Source organism: Chiloscyllium plagiosum, chromosome 15 (genome assembly GCF_004010195.1).
Source record: "Chiloscyllium plagiosum isolate BGI_BamShark_2017 chromosome 15, ASM401019v2, whole genome shotgun sequence".
NCBI classification, from domain to species: Eukaryota; Metazoa; Chordata; class Chondrichthyes; order Orectolobiformes; family Hemiscylliidae; genus Chiloscyllium; species Chiloscyllium plagiosum.
In genome coordinates this window covers 16,268,162-16,290,764 of record NC_057724.1, presented here as the reverse complement: position 1 = coordinate 16,290,764, position 22,603 = coordinate 16,268,162, and the positions used below count along the sequence as shown (strand labels likewise).

The following is a 22,603-nucleotide window of genomic DNA, read 5'->3' as shown; positions in this document are numbered from 1 at the left end:
AAGTAGGTGCTAAGATGGCATGTGCAATTATACCTGTGTGGCAAGTGTTACAGTTTATACATAATAAGTTGGAGCAAATAAATTTGATGATTGCACAGGCACAGAATTTATTAATAATGGTTTAAAGCTAGATGGTGAAAACAATTAAGTACTGATAGTGACAACTGGTATTGTTGCAAATGCATTGTTAAATCATAAATCCATAAACAAATTGAAAAAATGGCCTACAACATTTCAACTTTTGCTGTTTTTATTTTAACAGAAATCAGAACCAATGCAAATTACAACATGAATTAATAAGCGAATACTACTGCTAATAAATAGGTTCATTTCACTTTGTAAAATCAATGCAGCAATGATGCATCTTAAGCCAAAAGCATTCACATCACTCTCCACATTAACATAGCTACATAGCTCCACAATATGCTGTTTTATATTGACTCATAACAGGTCACGAGTCCTGAAAACTGCTGGGTGTCATCATATCTCTGAGTAGGTTAATTAGAAAATATCTTCACCTGTTAAGTTTCATGGGTATGGTTAGCAAGGTACACTTCCATTAACTGTGTCTCCATCAGGTCTTGACTGTCCTGATGGTATAGTTTTCTAGAATTTCATTTCAATTGACCAACCACCTATGAGAAAATACCCAGCACTTCAGCATCTCAGGCTTTCAGCATAACTTTCTAGGTTTTGGACCTATGTTAAGGAGCTCACACAGTACTGACATGAGATCCTGTCTTTCTCTTATAATCAAATAGAAAAACTTGACAGCAGGTCACTTCTTAATAGAATTCTCTGTGTTCCTTATTCTGTCTCGGTATTCTTCTGTTTGGTGTCTGGATCTATGCACTGATTATCTTCACCTCCAGCTCCTTGCATTGTCTTCTGTTTTCTGTCTGGCCCCCTTTGGTCATAGCTTTTTTCCTGTTAATGCTGTTTCTGGTCAAATGACTCAGTGTTTCTTGGAGTCATAAAGTCATACAGTGTGGAAACAGATCCTTTGGTCCAGCCAGTCCTGTCTTGCTGCACTTGGACATGGAGTACATCAGTATCTGTGGAGTTGCGAATGGTGCTGAACATTGTGCAATTATTGACAAACGCCTCCACTCCTGAATTAGGATGTAGGTAAGGCCATTGATGAAGTAGCTGAAGATGGTTAGGCCAAGGACACTAACGTGAGGAACACCTGCAGAGATGTCCTGGAGCTCGACCATCCTCATATGTGCCAGATATAATTCCATCCATTGGAGGATTTCCCTCTGGTTCCCACTGACTTCAGTTTTGTTAAGGCTTCTGGATGTTACACTTGAGTAAATGTGGCTTTGATGGCAAGGGTTGTCACTCTCACCTCGCCTCTGGAATTTAGCACTTTTGTCCATATTTGAACCAAGGCTGTAATGAGGTCAGGAGCTGAGTGGTCCTGGCGGAACCCAAACTGGGCATCACTGAGCAGGTTATTGCAGAGCAGGACCTGCTTGATAGCGCTGTTGATGACATTTTCCATCACTTTGCTGATGATTGAGAGCAGACTGATGGAGCTGTAATTGGCTGTGTTGGATTTGTCTTGCTTTTTGCATACAGGACACCCTGAGTAATTTTTCACATTGTTGGCTAAATGCCAGTGTTGTAACTGTACTGGAACAACTTAGCTATGAATGCAGCAAATTCTTAAGCACAAGTCTTCAGGACTATTGCCAGACTGTTATCAAGGCACACATTCTTTGCAATATCCAGTGACTCCAACCATTTCCTGATACCGCGTGGAGTGATTCCAGTTGGCAGGGCCCATTGGAGGAGGCCAAGATGGACCATCCACTTGGCAGTTCTGGCTGGAGATTGTTGCGAATGCTTCATCCTTATATTTTGCACTGATGAACTGGGCTCTTCCATCATTGAGGATGCAGGTACTTGTGGAACCTCCTCCTCCAGTGAGTGAATTAATTGTCCACCATCATTCATGACTGAATGTGGCAGGACTGCAGGGTTTAGGTCTGAATCCTTCAGTGTAGAATTGCTGAATTCCCTCTACCATTTGCTGCTACAGGCTGTTTGACATACAAGTAGTCCTGTTTGGAAGCATTGCCACATTATCTTCAGGAATGCCTGGTGCTGCTCCTGGCATGCCCTCCTGTACTCTCCATTGTGCTGCTGTTGATGGCCCACAGTGCCTCATGAATCCCAGTCTTGAGTTGCCTGATCTGTTCATAGTCTGTGACATTTAACATGGTGGTAGCACTACAGAACACAATTGAGTATATCCTTAATGCAAGGCAGGACTTCGGCTCCACAAGGATTGTGCGGTGGCCATTCTTACCGATACTGTCATGAACAGATGCATCTGTGACAGGCAGGATGAAGTCAACTATGTTTTTCTCTCTTGTTGGCTCCGCCACCATCAGTTCCAGACCCAATTTAACAGCTATGTTTTTTTATGGCTCAACAAGCTCAATCCGTAGTACTACTGCTGAGCCATTCTTGGTGGTCAGCTTTGAAACCCCCCACCCAGAGTACTTTCTGCACTCTCACCATGCCTTTCAGTGCTTCCTCTAAGTGTTGTTCAACATGGAGGAAGCACTGATTCATCAGCTGAGGGAGGATGGTGTGGGTAATCAGCAGGAGGTTTCCTTGCAGATGTTGACTTGGTGCCATGAGACTTCATGGGGTCCAGAGTCGATGTAGTTGATTCTCAGGCAATTCCCTCTCAACTGTCTCCAGTGTCTCAAGATTATTTGTAGGTTAAGTTTCCAGAATAGTTAAAAGAGTGGTAGGTTTACAATACAGCAAACAACAATCACACCTCCTTGTTAAACTTTCTCATCTTCACAATTTTGTCCTAAAGATCAAATTTAAATGATGGTCTGGTACCTCATATTGGGAAAACAGTACTAAAAGCAACAAAGTAGTAGGGCTATATACACAACTCTCCAATCTCCAAACTGTTTGAGGACATGCTGAGTAGAGGCTTGGTCACTCGTTGCAGGAGGAAGCAGGTTTGAAATGAAATTTTCCTTTGCCCAGCTTCTCCCAGCAGTCAGCCAAGCACAGCACTACTAATAGTCACTTGCTGAAAAGCAAACCACGGGGCAGCAAAATGTCTAACATGTTAGTGCAGCGGCTGACCATATTTAATGTGAAAATCTGTTCAAGCTGGAATTATGTTAAAGGTGACTCATTGTTTTATGGGGACTGGATAAACATCGGCTAGGGTAGTGGGCTGATATCTTTCAATGTGCTCATCTGAGAGAGCAGAGTCTGATTTTGAATGAAGAAGTTCAAAAATCTTGTGGTTTGAATGGAATAGACTTGAACAATGCTGTTAAACTTCGCAATAAAACACCAGGAAAGTATCTGCCAATATTTGATTCTAGAGTGTGACAAGGTTTGTGCCAATTTCTCCAATTTTACTGAAGCACCCACCTGCCAGATGCCTAGATTCCAGAGATGAAAGTTGCCGGTTTTGTAGGTAGGTGCTTGCCCATACAGCTATGTGGCATTCTCTTCTGGTGTAAATGATGAGTGGGTGAGGCAATGTCTACCTTAGTTTTGTTCCCATTCCCATGAGAAGGTTCTCATTCTCTGATTTGGAAAATGGGATGAATGGAGACCAGCTTAGTCACTCATTGCTCATGAGATCAGAAGCTGTGTGAATAATCTGCTTGTCTCTGTGGCATTCCTTCATAAAGGGGACAGCTCCTAAATCTTCCATGTTCTCCTTCTTTGATGGCCCTTGCCTCCCACTTGGCTCCCACTGACTCAAGGGACAGCTATATACATATGGTGCATCTGTACCAATGCATCAGAAAGCACAATTTCTCGTGTTAGAGTTGATGGGGAGGAAAATGGTGAGGAAATTATTTTACTTTAAGGCTGGTGTTTGGAATTAGTAAATGAGGGCTATCAGCTCCATAAACTGCAGATCGATGTTGTTGCTTCTGCACACGAAAATGTGTTTTATTAGTAATTTTGGGGCGATTCGTAGCAATGCTACCATTAAACTGATTGCTTTGTGCATGGACGTATTTAATGCGTTTTACATGCTCTGTTAGAATTGAAAGATCTATCTCATCAATAAACCCTCAATGCATTGCAATTCTTCCCTTTCAAAGATGAAAGCCTGCTGAATGTATCATTCTTCCTTTCATTCAGACTTCTTTTGTGTGTGGTTTTCGAAGGAAGTATAGTCTAGGAGGTGTAGTGATTGTAACGAGGTCATCCAGATGGAAAACATAGAATATGAGTTCCCTGATTGGGGCTGTCAATCTGGTCCAATCGGGGAGCTCTGACTGACAGGTATAAGCAGGAGTAAGGTAAAAATAATGACTGCAGATGCTGGAAACCAGATTCTGGATCAATGGTGCTGGAAGAGCACAGCAGTTCAGGCAGCATCGAGGAGCTTCAGCAAAATCGACATTGCGGTCAAAAGCTTTATTCCTGATGAAGGGCTTTTGCCCGAAACGTCGATTTTGCTGAAGCTCCTCGATGCTACCTGAATTGCTGTGCTCTTCCAGCACCATTGATCCCAGGTAGAAGCAGGAGTGTCAGAGGTTCTGTTCACACTGAGACCTGGCTCTGAGGGAGCTGAATCAACATCAAGGACTCTCCACATGTAAATAAAGTGTGATTTGGTGACAGGATACTGACCTCTGTGGAGTTACTTCAGAAGAACTAGTCATTGTGAAATTATGCCACAAATACTATAGAATGACAACATTCTATGGATGTACCTGCCCTTCTTGACATTAACAAAGATGTTTTGGAACAAGGGAAAAAAATGTCTTTTAAGGGTGGAGCACTGGATTTTATTGAACAAACTGAGCTGAAATATTAAGTGACTGTGCCTGGTTAAAATAGTAAATAATGGCTCAAATCCTCTGAACGAGGTTTGAATCATTGTTTCCAACCCTAGGCTATGGCAAGATGTGTGACAGTACTGAACAAAAGGTCCAGTGAAAGCTGGAAATGTGTTGCTGGAAAAGCGCAGCAGGTCAGGCAGCATCCAGGGAACAGGAGAATCGACATTTTGGGCATAAGCCCTTCTTCAGGAATCCAGTGAAGCCCATCTGGAAGTTGGGGTAAACTTGTTGCACCTTTTATGCTTTTGGCAAACAGTGTGGTAGATTTCTCACTAGGTAGTGACAAGTTGCTAATTAAGAGCGGGGTGGGGGGTGGGGCAGGTGTGCTTGTTGTTTGTTAAATGCCTCATTGATGACTCAACACACCTCAGCTTTCTATCTGACAAAACTTGCCAAACAATCTGGACATTAAAAAAAATTGTACGTGGAAATCAGTCACCTGGTGACTTTAGCTCCTCACTAGATCCCAAAGACCTCCATGCTGGGCTCTATCAACCTGCAGCCCAGGGTGTGATCAATGGGCACCAGTGCCACCTCATGACATTTGCCAACCCCTGATGACCAACATGGCCCTCCTCTGACACACTGGTGGTGCACTCTGAGAGTATTACAGTGCACAGTGCCATCTAGCATTGAGAAGGCTGCAACAGAGAAAGTTTTCACGCGTGGATAGATACCCAGCTCGTATAGTGAAACAGGCTACATTTCCAGGCTGCCTGCTTTTCTCTTATCGTTGGTTCATTTCATGCCTACCTGCTTGCTCACATCATTATGCAATGCAATGCCAATGAATACAGTCACACATCCCAAAGGAAAATCCATCAAACCTGCGTATAATGCATATTGATCCAACTTGTTTTAAATAACTCATAACAGTGTTCTAATATGACCAGTATGTTTGTTTCCAATATCAGCATGTTCTTGCTAGTTTTCCCTCTGCATAACCAGGCAGCTTACCTCCTTGGTCAGCAGCCCTCAGTCAGAGGAATGAACATCTCGCTGTATATTAAGATACTCCATCAGTCTCACCCTGCACCAGGTGCGAGCAGCAAATGCAGCGACACTGTACATGTGCAGCAAGCAAGCAGCCATGACTCAGACTCTTAGGGATGTCATTGTCACTAAAGTCGATGGAGGCACCCATCAGTCAGGAGATCCCAGCAATAAGTCAAGAGCAGCTTCCCGCACCAGTCCAGGAGAAGCCACAGTCACATGTTTGGCTAGGGTGTTCTCGTTTGGGGGAAGATCTATCCCTTTGTAGTCCTGAGAATGGGTCACAGCCAATGCTGTCTTGGCTAGAGGCTAATGTGGACAAGGAGGTGTTACATCCTTCAGTCAGGGATCTGGGCACTTCTTAGCCAGAAATGTCTGGCTCAGTGGTCATAGCCAATGGTTACATTTGGTATACAATTAATGAGAGTGCCAGTGCTGTTAATGTGAGAATTGGATAGATGCCTCACTATCCCCGTAGCAGCAATCCCAGTCTTTTCCCGTGAGGAACAGGGTTTCTTCTTTATAGGGGCTAAGGAAACTTATGTTGGGCATCCCTCTACCCAATGGGTTCACTCTGTCCCATTGGACTGAGAAAAAAGGAGGGATTGAGTGAGATGTCAATGCAGGGACGCAGTAGGTAGTTATCAAGATATGCTGAGAGAACTTTCTAGGCCTTGCAATGAAAAACCCTGCTAAAAATTCAAGCCACCTTGGAATCAGCCAAAAAGAATGAAAGATCCAGCATGCAATTCCTCACCTGCAATTTTTCAGGCCTAGTATTTTGACGGGGAATCCCACAGAACACACTGAGCACAAGAGTTGCTTTACAATCAAAGGAATGTAAGAATAAAATATCTTTGTTATTTTGATCATGAAGATGAATTATTTATCTGTTCAATTCCTGTGATTTATTTCAATGGAGTACTTTAACATCTGATGGCATTATGGGGAATATGCGGTATTTTGGTAACTGGTGATATAATGTATTGCAATGCAGAAATACTTGCCGTTGTTTAGCTAAATATTGGATTTAAAAATGCACTCCTCATTGCATGGAATGCAGAGTCTAGTTCTGGAATGACTAATGATACTTAGCACAAAATTGTTTACCTAAAATCCCAGACAGTGATGGTGTACTACATTAACAAGTTCTACATCTTTTTAGATACTTTCATATTAAGTTATTAATGCATTTTTCCTTATCATTTCATACAGCCATCTTGGGTCCCCCGATCATCAATGTGACAAGCAATAATCAGATCATTGAAGTTAGTCTTGACATGCCTCTGACTCCACAAAAAGACAACAAAAACCTAAAAACTGTGAAGAATATTGATAATTCATTAAAATATATTATTATCTTACTCAGCAAAGACGGCTCAGAATATGTGGTAACTATATACTTTTAAATGTATACAAATGTGCAATGGGCATACTATCCATGCGTTTACATTAATAAGTGTTGTGCCAATAAGAAGAGAAGGATTTTCACATCACTAATACAGCCTTTCTGATCTCCTATTTGAGGGCAAATTGGAACCAAAGCCCACTTTAAAGTTTTGTTTCCTACACTGTAGTAGGAAGTCAACTAACCATGTGGACAAACGCTATCCCTGTATCTATTAATAACCTTTACTAACCCTATATGGCCACAAATCAATGGAGCTAAGGTAAAAATCAACCATTATTGGATTGAATATTGTGACAGGCTTGGGGTTTGAAAAGCTGATTCCTGTTGCCATGTTCCTTAGCTGTAATAAGCAAAGTCACATCTTTTTAGTCACAACATCCATGCCTTTTTCAAGACATTGCTGGACCAGTGTTCACCTGTCTGATGGTAATGTGAAACTTCAGCTTAAACCTCTGCTAAATATTTGAGGTGGTCATTGATTCCTGTTGTAAGTGCTTGATGTACAGTAAATACAAGTGTGAAGATGGTCGAGTCTTATTAAAATGCTGATGTCTGCTGGTATAATTGTATCAGACCGTTTGTTCTACTCAGGAAATCCGTGCACTATTTCTGAAAAATATTTTAGAAATTTTATTTTAATTGTTAATACAGGAACAAAATGTTGTGATGAAACTTTACTCTTTAAAAAGGTTCTGAGGTATAAATCTGTGCATGCAGATAAATATCAGCTTCAATTTAATTCAAAATTGTTGCATATGATGTGTCAGTTTAAGGATTCAAATAGAAACAGAAAATGTTGTAGACACTCAGTAAGTCTGGTAGCAGCTGTGGAGACAGAAATGGAGAGAACGGGTAGAATTTCTTCCCTTTTTCAGTTAAGATATTTTGCCTAGTCAGAATCATGCAGCGACTTTTCACAGTCATCCACTCTTCCACCTCATCCATTACACAAACCAAGTTCTTCTGCGCCTTTTATTTCAGAGAATTGAGCAGCCAGAGAGGTGAAAGTGTTTGTCATTGCTTGGACCTTCCAGCATTCGTACTACAGACACCATATGGAAAGCTCAGTTGTACATCACTTCACACACTGTAAGCAAGGAACAGTGCCCGACTGTTATCATGAGGACCTAACCCACTGGAAAGGGAAACTCACTCCCTGCTTCACGGATAGGGGCATTTCCAGACCATAGGACTGCTCTCTCATTGCAGAGACACAACTTGTGGTCGTCTAACCTCACCTCAGTTGAGGGAAGAGGTAGACAAGGACAGTCCTGCACGGTAACCTCAGCCAGTATGGGAATTGAACCCATGCTGTTGGTGTCACTCTGCATTGCAAACCAGCTTTCCAACCAGCATGGTATCTGGCAGCCGCAGCTTGCCAAATATGTTTCCTAGCCATTATCCAACTGCTTCTTCACAACATCCCTGCATTCTCAAATGGCCAGCATCCTCCTTGACCCTTCACCTGAGCTAACCAACCCCCATTGTGAACTAATTAACTAATTGTGTTCAAATGTATATAAAGAAGAGTCATCCTGAATGGAGGTGAACTTCAAAGTGTGTTGTTGGTTGAAATAAAACTACCTGGAAGTTGTGTGTTTGGACTTTGTTGAAAAGATTTTAATTTACATTGTACAACAATCATGTGCCACTATCCTCTCTCTCTGCTTCCTCACACTGACAGGGTCAGCACTCACTCTAACTCTGCCAATATACACAGCCACACCAAGATACATGGACTGCCACCCTTACTATTGCATGCAGCAGCCCCTCCCCTATGTCATCCTCCCAACCTCCTGGCCCTTCCTGCCCTCTTGGCTTTCTGTTAGTGCACTGGGGACACCACCACCTTTTGCGCTTCTACATCCCTAACTGCTGTTCCATCCACTTCCATCATACCTAACCCAAAACCCTTCCCTTTGTCTATTTGCAGGAACAATTAACCTGCACTGAATGTTCCACTGAACCCAACTGTTTGACCTGTAATCCTCAAACTGGTTGCATTAGACTGTGGCCCAATCCCTGGTTTTGCATGGACCTGAATTTCCAGATTTGGAGATGCCGGTGTTGGACTGGGGTGTACAAAGTTGATGTTTTGTGTACCTGGTGTTGTGTGATTTTAAACCTTGGATTTCCAGAATCTGGTGGGACTAAAGCAGTGATTAGTTAGGCACAAATCTGTGGACTGGAATAGAATGAGCCCGTTCACTGACTGTGGTGGTACCTCCTGACTGACTAGTCCCTCTTCACTCCATTAAGGACTGCCCCCTTTTGACATTCACCTCATGGCCGTTTGCATGAAACACTGCAGCGTATTCACTATGTAAACTTCTGACATGCAATATTGATGCAGTGCAGTGCTGTGCAGTGAAATATCCAGCCCCCGGATTGTTCATTGACCCCCAATATAACAGGCTGCCTGACATTCCCTCTGCACTGAAAAGCAAAGCAAGGCCAAGAAGCTGGCAGCTTGTGACTGTGCATGAAAGAGTCTGGACACTAATAAACCAATATGACCCATACAGATGCTAGCAGGCTGTGAGTCAGTAATCATGAGCTAATCTGAAGTATACAAGGGCAGGCCCTCCCATCCCTAAAATAAGTGCTAAATGAACAAGTGCTAAGAAAGTGAACTAAAAGCCCTGAGATGCAGCCTGTACGAGAGGAGTGTGTGCCCCTGCATATAAGGTGACCTGGCGGAAGCCCGCAAGTCATAGGTGTGCCTGGGCTCCAAAGTAAAGCGTTGAAGGGCTGACATGTTGCGTGAGTTGGTTCAAAGCAGGAACGATAATATGATGAAGCTGGTGATTTGTCACTGCTGCCACACATGGGGTGAAGGGTCAAGGAGGATGCTGGCCATTTGAGAATGCACGGGTGTTGTGAAGAAGCAGTTGGATAATGGCTAGGAAATATATTTGGCAACCTGCAGATGCAGATACCATGCTGGTTTAACATTTGTCCCACCCTCACAAAGAAGCTGAGTACAGACGAACCTCGATTATCTGGCATTTGATTATTGCCGAATATCGGATTATCCGGTAAGATTGCAAGGTCCTGATGTTAGGCTAACCTATGTTGTCCGGCATTTGATTATCTGGAATTCAATTAACTGAACAAAATACTCCCTGCCTGTGAATTTGGATAATCGAGGTTCTTCTGTACAAGGCAAACTGAGGCTTGTACACAGAAGTAGGGTGGTCATAAATAAATGGTGAGATTCTGAATTTAGCATTTAATGCTTGAGGGAAAAATTGCACATAATTTTCTTGATGATGAGATTCTAGGTTTTTTCATATTCTCTCCATATTTTCTATTTTCCTCACCATTGGTCACATCGAGGAGGGGAAAATTCAGCCAAAATGTTTCAGACGAATGCATCATCACATTTTCTGGCTCTCCTTTGACAGATGCTGCTGTCCTTATTTTCTGTCCTTATTTCCTATTTCCAAAGTCCACAGAATATTGTCCTGACTTAAGTATGAGTAATTTGATGTCTATATTTCATGATTTTCTGAGTAATTAACATTAGATTAATGACTGTATGCTTTTCTCACAGAGCGAGACAGTATGGCCTGATGATTCAGGGAAAGGGTACTTTAAGTTTAACAGTCTAAAACCCAAGTTTACTTATTGTGTTACAACAAGGTTTGATTCAATATCAAATCCTAACACGAGGAATTCAAGAAAAATCTGCACAACCACTTCGCCTCAAAATACAAGTAAGTAACGTTTATTTCTTTGTGAACTTGTGGAATGCATAACGTCTTTTTCTATCGCCTTGTTGACTTTTGAGCATTCACATTCGATAAACATATCAACTAATTGTTAATAGTAAAAGGAAAATTAATTTTTCAATGCAAACAGATTTGTAGCACTACAGAAACTGGGATTTCACTACTTGCTGTGGGGTTTCAACTTGTCAGGGGAAATGACACTAGGGCAGGTTGGGGGCTGTTGCCTTCTGGTGTGGTCTGAGGCCTCAGTGTGGAGATTGGAGCTTGGGTTTAGGGTCAAGATCAGAGAACTCGGATGGAGGTAAAAGTGAGAGGTCAGAGGGCTTTGAATTAAGTTATTGCTGATAAGTATGTGTTACACGGCCTATTATTAGCTTTAAATCCCTAACCTCCTTCCTGTGAGTTGATTGGTTGCTTTCACCATTTAAAACTGGGCAGGATTGGGGTGGAGATTCAGATTTTTGATCTTTTTAACCTTCTTTTTGCCCCACTTCTGCCCATTTTCTGGGGCTCACCTGGACTTTCTCACTGATATCGAGATTGCAAACCACACAATTTATAAGAAGTGTTTAAATGTAATATCTTTAAAAAGTACAATTAGCCCTTGAGTACTTGAAAAGATTGTAACAGTAATTTCCATTGGTGGTTATATGTCTGTTTATCTAGCTATCCATCTACCTGATTTTTCCTAGCAGGAATTAAGGTGATTAGCATGTAGACTGGGACCAATGCACATCTATTCATTATAGCACATAAACTGATGACGACCTTGTGATATAGTGGTAGTGTCTCTACCTGGATTAGGATTATATTCACTGGAGTTCAGAAGAATGAGGGGGGATTCTTACAGAAACCTTCACAGGATTATTGAGGATTATAGAGGGTAGATGGCAGTAAGGATGGTTCAAAATAGTGGTGGAGTGCAGAACCCAAGGTCACAATGTAATGATATGGAATCAACCATTTAGGACTGAAATGAAATGAAATTTCTTTACCCAGAGAGTGGGAGCCTGTGGAATTCTCTGCTACAGAAACCAGTGAAGGCTAAACCATTGTATGATTGCAAGAAAGGGTTGGATATAGAATCTGGGGCTCGAAGGATCAAAGGCTTTGGGGGGAAAGCAGGAACAGGCTATTGGGTTGGATGATAAGCCATGATCATATGGAATGGCAGAGGAGACTCACAGAGCCAAGTAGCCTCCTCCTGCTCATATTCGTCATGTTTCTAATGGAGGTCATAAACTTGTCTGTATTTCTTTTGCAGATATAATGTGGATTGCACCTATGGTAGCAGCACTACTTTTAATTGCAGGTGCAATTATCATCACTTTAGTGATTTGGCTGCTGAAACAGTTTGCTTGCTTGTGTTTGGCTAAGTCGCAACTTCCTAAATCTTTGGTATGTAAACCACTTTCTGCATGGCCTAGATAACTGTGTTTTGTCTTTTGGAGTTGTTGTATTATCATTTAAGTTGGTAGAACTTTGGGGAACACAACTCTTCTGATCAGCCAGTTTATGGGAAGGTGCTGTCTAAGTCTCTTTGGTGAATTTCTGCAGTGCATCTTGCTGCTATTGAGCGTTGGTGGCGGAGGGAGTGGATGCTCGTAGATGTGGTGCCAATAAAATGGGCTGCTTTGTCAATGAGAGCTGAACAATCAGAGAGATTAGTGGGAGGATTTCCTATGCTCAAGAGCTACCAGCCAATTTAGTTGCTCTGGCAGTTCCATCAGTGTCAGAAATAAGTAGCAGACACTGCTGGTACTGTGAGCATGGTCTCATGGATGAAGACAGCTATGGTGCAATGACCCAGCTTAACTTGAAGGTTTCAAAATTAGAGGGCACAGGTTTAAGGCGAGAGGGGAAAGATGTAAAAGGAACCTAAGGGGCAACTTTAACATGCAGAGGGTGGTACATGTATGGAATGAGCTGCCAGAGGACGTGGTGGAGATTGGTACAATTCAACATTTAAAAGGCACCTGGATGGGTACATGAATAGGCAGGGTTGAGAGGGTATGAGCCAAATGCTGACAGATGGGAGTAGGTTAATTTAGGATATCTGGTTGGCATGGACCAAAAGGTCTGTTTCCATGCTGTATATCTCTATTACTCTATAAGTGAAAAGGGAGCTATGAGAGATGAGGGGGGTGGGGAACTGAGTTTTGAAGGTGATTCCCTTGATCAAGCTGACTGCCCTGCAGAAAGGTTATGTTTGGTTGGATGTTAATGGGCTCAGGCAAAGCCTCCTTCTCCTTTTTGGACAAAGCCTGGCTTGGAAGGGGCTGCTGCTTAACCTGACTGTCTGATGCTACTGTAGTCTCAACAGTGACAAACTCAGGTGGTAGCCATTACTGAGACAACAGGCAGTTCATAGAGAACATGTAGTTATGGAGACAGGCCCCACTGAAGGAAGGTTCGAGTGTGGGGGAGGGGGGAGTTTGAAAGATGTAGAGGAGGATCAAAGAAGGGATATGACCTTGGTATGGTGTGCCTCTGATGGGGACAGGAGATCACCCCAAAGATGTACAGCAAACAACTGAGTGGCTTGCTAGGCTATTTTAGAGGGCAACTGAGAGTCAGTCACATTGCTGTGGCTCTGGAGTCACATGTAGGCCAGGCCAGGTGAGGATGGCAGATATTTTTCCCTGAAGGACATTAGTGAGACAGATAGGTTTTTCCGACAAACATCATTTAAGGAGGTCAGTAGTCCCAAGGGTGGGCAGATCCCCCAATGCCTACACCACTGAGTAGCCTCTTGGGAAAATGGGATGGCACTTGGGGGCCATATGCTACATTTGTGGACCTCCCCCCCCCCCCTCCATTCCCTCACTTTCAAACACAAGTATGGGCATGTAAAGTCCACCTACGTGTGTATTAATAACAAAATCAAATGGCATACCTGAGGATATATGCAATACCCATGAAGAACTGAATGCCATCTGGAGAAGAGAATTAGTGGAGAAAGAAAATACTTCCATTGAAGCATGTAGAGCTCTGTGCTTCCCTGTGCTTGAAAGGTTGATCGGATTGACTGACAGCACTTAAGGATGGGTCAACCTCTCCCTGAAAGGTAGAGTCCCACACTTTCTGCTCATTTAGGTCTCCAGCAATGTATAGCGGCTAGGCTTTTTCAGGTCGCCTAGCATGGAGGCAATGTTTGTAATGTGGGGAAGGTGGTACATGTCTCTTCACTGAAATCACACTCGATAGATTTACATGTAAGGTTAAAGCTGATAAGAGTTATGGGATTATGGTCATCATCTGCATGTGACGTACAAGTGTATCCTGAGTGGGATCTTTTATCCGAGGTACAGCAGTGATATGGGTGATCAAATACTACAGGAAATGAAGACTCCCAAAATGTTTTGACTCCATACGTATGAGATCATTTTAGGTAACTGCTAAGTCTAATACGGTAGAGGAAAACCACTTTCTAATCTAACAGATAGATTAGATTAATTTATAGATAACAAGATATCGCTTTTTACATGTTACAGATTACACTGATATGACAGACATTGGTACAGAGATTCTGAGGAGGCCCAGACAGATGAGTTTATTATTGTGGGTGGAGTTTATGACACACCTCAGCATTAAGCCCTTCAGACTGTCAGTCCCATATACAACAACATCCATCATGGCCATTTGCCCTATTGCAAGATTCTCTAACAGCAAAGAGAGGGCGATTGAATGAGTGCTGCCCAACAACACTCAAGAAGCTTGATGCCATCCAGTACATTTGATTGGCAATGCATCTACAAGCATCCACTCCCTCCACCAGCCATGCTCAGTAGCAGCAGTATGTACTGTCTACAATATGCACTGTCGAAATTCACCAAAGATCCTCAGACAGCATCTTCCAAACCCATGACTACCTTCAGCTAGAAGGACAAGATCAACTGATATATGGGAACACCACCAACTTGAAGTTCCCCTCCAAGTCACTCACCATCCTGACTTGGAAATATATCACTGTCCCTTCACTGTAACTGGGTCAAAATCCTGGAATTCCCTCCCTAAGGGCATTGTGGGTCAACCCACAGCAGGTGGACTGCAGCAGTTCAAGAAGGCAGCTTCTCCCCTCCACCACCAGGGATATATTTCCCTCCCCACCCCTTTCCGTCTTCCGCAAAGACCGTTCCCTCCGTGACTACCTGGTCAGGTCCACACCCCCCTACAACCTACCCTCCCATCCTGGCACCTTCCCCTGCCACCGCAAGAGCTGTAAAACCTGTGCCACACCTCCTCCCTCACCTCTATCCAAGGCCCTAAAGGAGCCTTCCACATCCATCAAAGTTTTACCTGCTCATCCACTAATATCATTTATTGTATCCATTGCTCCCGATGCGGTCTCCTCTACATTGGGGAGACTGGGCACCTCCTAGCAGAGCGCTTTAGGGAACATCTCCGGGACACCCGCACCAATCAACCACACTGCCCCGTGGCCCAACATTTCAACTCCCCCTCTCACTCTGCCGAGGACATGGAGGTCCTGGGCCTCCTTCACCACCGCTCCCTCACCACCAGACGCCTGGAGGAAGAACGCCTCATCTTCTGCCTGGGAGCACTTCAACCCCAGGGCATCAATGTGGACTTTAACAGTTTTCTCATTTCCCCCTCCCCCACTTCACCCTAATTCCAAACTTCCAGCTCAGCACTGTCCCCATGACTTGTCCGGACTTGTCCTACCTGCCTATCTCCTTTTCCACCTATCCACTCCACCCTCTCCTCCCTGACCTATCACCTTCGTCCCCTCCCCCACTCACCTATTGTACTCTATGCTACTTTCTCCCCACCCGCACCCTCCTCTAGCTTACCTCTCCACGCTTCAGGCTCTCTGCCTTTTTTCCTGATGAAGGGCTTTTGCCCGAAACGTCGATTTCGCTGCTCCTTGGATGCTGCCTGACCTGCTGTGCTCTTCCAGCACCACTAATCCAGAATCAGCACCACTAATCCAGAATCTGGTTTCCAGCATCTGCAGTCATTGTTTTTACCTACCCGATTGAATGAATTGTCAGATCCAGAATGAAGTAGCTGAGAGGCAGTCTTCAGTGTATGGATTTTTGATCAGCTGCTTTTCTGGTGTGACTAGAATGTAACATAGCACCTGTGACCCAACACCAAAGAAAAACAAGTTTGCATATGGATTTATCACAAACAAGTATTTAGCAACATATATTTAGCACACGGCATTTTAGAGGCATGAAGAAAATGATTCCTAAACCAGACAATGCTGTGAGGTATGCCATTCCAGCATTTTACCCCAGCAACACTAAAGGAACAGGATATGTTGTTATAAACAGGAGAGGAAGTAACACAGCCCTCCTCTCTTTTTAACTCCCGTCAGTCAGTTGCAACACATTTTTGATTAATTTCAATTTTTAAAATTCATTTTGTGGCATGAAGGCACTGCTGGCTGGGCCAGCATTTATTGTCCATCCCTAGTTGCCCTTGAGAAGGTCGTGGTGAGCTGCCTTCTTGAACTGCTGCAGTCCACCTGCTGTGGGTTGACCCACAATGCCCTTAGGGAGGGAATCCCAGGATTTTGACCCAGTAACAGTGAAGGGACAGTGATATATTTCCAAGTAGGATGGTGAGTGACTTGGAGGGGAACTTCAACTTATGCCCGAAACGTCGATTCTCCTGTTCCTTGGATGCTGCCTGACCTGCGCTTTTCCAGCAACACATTTTCAGCGCTGTTCCTAGCATGTCCTGCTGCACTCCCCATGGAACCAGGGTTCATCCCCTGGCTTGATGGTACTGGATGAGTGGGAGATGTGCCAGGCCACAAGGTTACAGATTGTGCTGAACGACAATTCTGCTGCTGTTGATAGCCCACAGTGCCTTATCATGGATCCCCAGTTTTGAGTTGCTAGATCTGTTCTGAGTCTGTCCCATTTGACACAGTGATAGTGCCACACAACACGCTAGAGGTTATTCTCAATGTGAAGGCAGGACTGTGTGATGGTCACTCTTACCCATACTGTCTTTGGCAGAAATATCTACAGCTGGCAGATTAGTAAGGATGTTGTTCCTTCTCGTTGGTTCCCTCTCCACCTGCTGCAGACACAGTCTAGCAGCTATGCCCCATGTCCAGCTAACTTGTTAGTACGCAGCTCTTACACTTGAATTCAAATCAGTTAACTGCATGAAAATGAAGGAAAGTTTGATTCCAAGGTTTTTCTGAGTGATAGGCAGTGGTGTTTTAATGCTTGAAAAATTATGAAACGCAACAGTAAACACATACAAACCACAGGTAAAGAGCTTACAAAGAAAGTGGAGGAGTTCGACTGGGACAACACTACTATTATAGGACAAGCCAAACAGAGAACAGCCAGGGAATTTCTAGAGGCATGGCACTCATCCACGGATTCAATCAATAAGCACATTGACCTGGACCCAATATACCGACCACTGCAGCGGACAGCTGGAACTGACAACCGGAAGCGGCAGATTCAAACCACTATAAATGCCGGAGGAAAGATCACAGAAGCGCTTCACAGGAGGCTCCCAAGCACTGAGGATGTCACCTAGACAGGGGACGAAACGTTTGCAACACAAATTCCCAGCTCGGAAAACAGAACCACAACAGTCATTAATACAGGCAAGACAGTGAAGGGCAGTTTGCAATTTTTCAGTCTTTGAGTTGTGAGAATGAAACTTGAGTCACGTCAGCTAAAGCAGGCACTGACCAGATAAACTTACAACCCCTGGATATGTTGTTTCTGGGGCAAGCTGGAACTAACCACTTTGATTCATATGCTCTGGTTTCCTGCAGTGGAAGTATTTGGGGAGATTTTTCAACTCTCTCCCATATAATTCTACCTTTTCAATGGCATTTGGCAGCTTTGTCTGGTCTCCATTTTTGCCCAGTCTTGTCTCTGGGCTTTTTACCTCTCCCTCTGATCATGAATGTACTGTGGCAGTTTCCCTGAGTTAATATGCTTGTGTGTTAGCTCATAATCACCAGCCAGAGCTACTGCTTGTTTTGGCCTTTCAAACCCCCTGTTCCTCAACACGAATTGGAAAGAATATTGAGATTTTGAACTCCACAACGAGAATGACCTCATTATGGTAGGATAATTTTTAGGTGGCTTTGGTTTTAAGTGCATGGACTCACTGGTCAAATGTGTGCTGCTAAAGATATTTGTATTTCGCTCTTACTGGCAAACGCTTAAAATAATCCCCTTTTGCTGCCTCACAATCAGTGTCACTGCCCACAGTTAAGAAGGAGTAAACTCATAAGCTTTCCCTGTCAACCTGCTCTCTAACAGCACAATGCAGCGATGGTCAGCTACTTTAACTGATGTGCTATTCTTCAAAAGAGATAAAGAAAGTGTCTTGCTCTGGTGCAGGCCATCAGATCCAAGGGAATTGCTACCATTTAATCCTATTACTTTTCCTGGTATTTGGTGTATAGTGAGTGTTTTTTGTAAGTTCCTCCCTCCTTTATACTCCTTGATTTTCTGCAATTTTTGTGATGCTTTTTGTGGACTGCTGCTGTGAAAGCAGATTCAAAATTCTTGTTCAAAGTCTTTGCCATTTCCTCATTTCCTTCATTAATCACTCAGCCTGCCCTGCTAATGGGACCAAAGTTTGCTTTTCCTGCACTTTCCTTTTCTACACTTGTTAAAGCTATTACAGTTCGTTCTTTATGTCCTGAAATTTGCAAACATAAGTCTAATTTCTCCCTCTTTGTTCGAGAGTGAGAGAGATAATAATCCTTGGCCACAGCCCCAAACATTCATTGGGTTGTCAAATATCCGATCAATAATCCAAATAAATCTTTGTCCATAATATTGAGTTATAACTAAACAGATATTTTCCTTTTCCAGCAAAAGTTCATCAATAACCACAAATAACTAAGGAAATATCTTTCTCATTGGAACAGGCCATTATTTCTGAGGAGTTGCACATGAATCTGCGATGCCAGGAGTCAAATGAGAATCCAGAAGGTGATCACATCTCATTTCTTATGAATGATGAAACCTCAAATGATTATCAGTTGAAATTTCAGAGCACAGATCCTGCCCAAAACTTACAGCCCACCACAACTAACTGTTCAACTGACATGGGTGAAAATGCTTCCTACCAAAGTAATAGTTTCAATAGTGGAAGTTATGAACGTAACAGCCTTCTGAATGAGCCAGATGCTTGCACCTATAGGACTGCGGGTGACCTTCCAAACTACCTAACATCATCCTTTGAAGATAGGGACAGTACAAGCATTACACAGCAGAACAGCCCTGAAAGTCCAATGCCCCATAATGTACAGTGCTGGTCAAGTTTAAGAGATGATAAAGAAGCCAGAAGCAGCAATGCTATTGAAAATGACCCAATAGGAAAGAGTTTGCAATACAACTTCAGTTCATTCCAAGAAACTCAGGTAGAACCCATGAGCATAGAGCTTTGGAAAAGTGCTGATGTTCCTCTAAGTACAGTAAAACTTTGTTTTAATGATGATTCTGATAAAGACGATTCTGATGTGGATGCTTATGGCGATGGAATCTCCAACTTGTTAAAAACCAAAGACTTGTGTTCCCAATGCACTTGTGACTTGACAACAGCTGATGATCAGTCTCGAAATAGCAATCTGGAAGATCAAGAACAATTCACAAAATTAACTCAATTTATAAATGACAATGAATTTCAGGGCTTGGGTAAAAAGCCAACCTTTCATACCTCACCATCTGACCGTATGCAACTCTCTGGATATGAACCACATTGAAAATTATTTGATGTGTATAAATGAGCGAATGTTTGGACTTACCTCAAAACCAGAAAATGTCTTTATATTCATTTTGTTTAGGATATCCCGACTTTTGAAATTGGATGAAATCTTCAACTTTTTTTCTGGTTTTTAGTTTAAAGCATTTGTATTTTCTAAGTGATATCTTGATATGTTAAACATTATTAAGAGTATCAGTATCTATGTCAGCTTTTCACTGTTACTGGTCCAGAATTTGTAACATTGCAGCTTGGTTATGTTTAAACAAATTCTCGTTTCCTTTATCCCCACCCTTTCTTTCCTGAATGCATTGATGTTTTGTAGAGTTAAAAGTGTGGAGGCAATGAAGTGACCATGATTCATAGCAGAAGATATCAATATTGAAGAATGGTTTTTGCAACAAAAGCCAACTTCTAAGAAAGTAACCTGGAAGAGATTGAAAAACTATGACTACCTGTTGTGTATATATATGGGGGGGGGGAAATTGGTGAAGGGACTTGGAATAGAATGGCACTGCCAAGGGTAGGAGAAGAGAAGTGCTTAGACCAGATGGGAAATACACAGTGGTAAGCAATGCAAGTGCACTAGGATTGGAAGACGACTGGGTGACTGGCGAGAGGGACTGAAGAAGGTGGTATATCACTTTCATGGTGATTCTAAATACAATGGGAGAAGCCAAAAGTAGAAACTGGTATGGCTTCCAGATCCCTTATTAAAATTCCACATCTGCACACGTGTTAGTAGTGGGTCATAGCAAGCCATCAAGAGAAGAAACCATCTTTCATTGTCCTTGTCCTGCCCTAGGGGTGTTGACAGAAATTGGAGTGATCCTATCCATACCAACCCTAAATGAGAACAGTTAAACTCAGCATAATCCAAGGATGAAGTCTAATCTGTACGGCAATGCATTGTATAAAATCAGAGGAGGGTCAGCTACAGTCAGAAAACTAAAGCGGACATCTATTTTGTTCATATAAATAGTAAATTATATTGTAATTATATGAAAGAGAATTTGGAGAAATACAACTTATTTATTTTATGTCCAATGATCACAGTGTGTCAATAGCCCCAGAGGCTTTTATGGAATTGTTTCTCTGTAAAACCAAGCCACCTTGCATTTGCCAATCATTTGACTTAACCAAAACATTTGAAGGGCATTCTCTGTTCCAATAATGAGCAAGATTTTTGATGACTGCCCCTCCAGACTTCCATCAGTTTGTTGAAACAAATGAGCACAAGACAAAATGTTGTTTATTTGACAGCTTTTTAAAAAATATATACCTTTTATTAAAAAAAGATTTTTTTTCTTTTGAATATTACAACAAATACAAAACCAAACAATTCAAACCAAACAATATTAAAAAAAACAAACCTGCTAATGACATAAATAAATATCAACTAATAAATAAGCTAAAAAAGAAAAGTCTTATCAATAATAATAATGATAATAACCATAACACAGCCCAGCAAAACAAAGCAATCACCCTCGATCATCGAGCATGTAAGTTTATACATATTTATATGTTCATAGTTCCTCCCCTCTGGATACCAGATTCATTACACAGAATTGCCATGGCTATGTAAAGGCTCTTATCAGGATGGCAGACAAATCTGTAACCAGTTAGGCCAAAAAGGACCACCATGTCTTATAGAAATTCTCAGTTTTATGGTGCACCATATTTGTCAGAAAGTCCAAGGGGATGTGCTCCATGACTAGCTTACACCAGCCCTGGGGGATCTTCTGACACCCAACCTAATAGAATGTTCTTTCTGGCACAAAAACTGAGGATACTGAAAAGCCTTTTTTTGTGTGCATCTAATGAAAGTGAATTAACAAAGCAAAGAAGAAGAGATACCAGGTCCATCTCCATCTCCGTCCCCAAGGCCTTCTCTATTTCGCCCACCAAAGTGCTCCAATATGCCCACAGTCTGTGGCAGGACCAAAGACAATGAGTAAGAATGCCCATGCTCACTTTACATTTAGAACACATCAGAGATGCTCTCGCTTTAAATGTATCGAGGCAGTCTGGGGCCAGATGGACTCTGTGGAGGCGTGGATCCTGTTGCAAATCAAGGTCCTTCTTGCATTTCCCTAGATGTCCTCCAATATTTCAGAAGAGATCTCAACGTTCAGTTCCCTCTCCCATACCTTACAGAGCCGTTCGGTCTTGTCCAAGGGATTCTCAATGGATGATAAGCATTGCTAACAGATAACATACCCACAGCACTCAACACCCTCTTCTCCATGTCAGACCTATAAGGATCAGTTAGAAGTGTAGTCTCTTTTTGTATGAAGTTTCTAGTTTGAAAGAAACAAAAGAGGTCTACACTAGGCAATTCAAATTTTCTGAGCCAACAGGTCAAAGGACATCAGTATATCCCTTGCGAATAAATCAGCCAGGAAACACATGCCGCACCTGCCCATAGTTTAAACCCAGAGTCCATCAAACCTGGCTGAAAGCCTGGCAAACCAATTATGGGGGTCAAAAATGATGTTTTGGCAATATTCCCCTCACCCTGACGCATTGCCTTCCATACCTTGACAGTATGGATGACTATTGAGCTTTGGGTTGAGAGTGTGTTCAGCCATAGGGAAGTGGGGTTGGTTGGTGCAGGTGTCCCAGAGATGTTCTCTAAAGTGCTCTGCGAGAAGACGTCCAGTCTCCCCAACGCATCGGGAGCATTTCAACTCCCCCTCCCACTCTGCTAAGGTCATGCAGGTCCTGGGCCTCCTCCATCACTACTCCATCACCACCCGACGCTTGGAGGAAGAATGCCTTATCTTCCACCTTGGGACTCTTTAACCCCATGGCATCAATGTGAACTTCACCACTTTCCTCATTTCCCCTCCCACCACCTTACCGCAGTTCCAACCTTCCAGCTC

At 42.8% G+C, this 22,603-nt stretch overlaps 1 protein-coding gene across 5 annotated transcripts in view; it reads left to right on the top strand.

The window, feature by feature from the left end:
* Positions 1 to 22,269, top strand: part of LOC122557135 (interferon alpha/beta receptor 1-like) — a 40,835-nt gene extending 18,566 nt beyond the window's left edge. For all 5 annotated transcript variants that reach the window (XM_043704482.1, XM_043704479.1, XM_043704483.1 and 2 more), the window contains 4 exons: positions 7,065 to 7,240; positions 10,817 to 10,979; positions 12,259 to 12,392; positions 18,883 to 22,269. In XM_043704482.1, the coding sequence (XP_043560417.1) occupies positions 7,065 to 7,240; positions 10,817 to 10,979; positions 12,259 to 12,392; positions 18,883 to 19,719 (1,310 nt within the window). In that variant the 3' untranslated portion in view covers positions 19,720 to 22,269. The remainder of the gene's footprint in view (positions 1 to 7,064; positions 7,241 to 10,816; positions 10,980 to 12,258; positions 12,393 to 18,882) is intronic.
* The last annotated feature ends 334 nt before the right edge of the window (positions 22,270 to 22,603 follow it).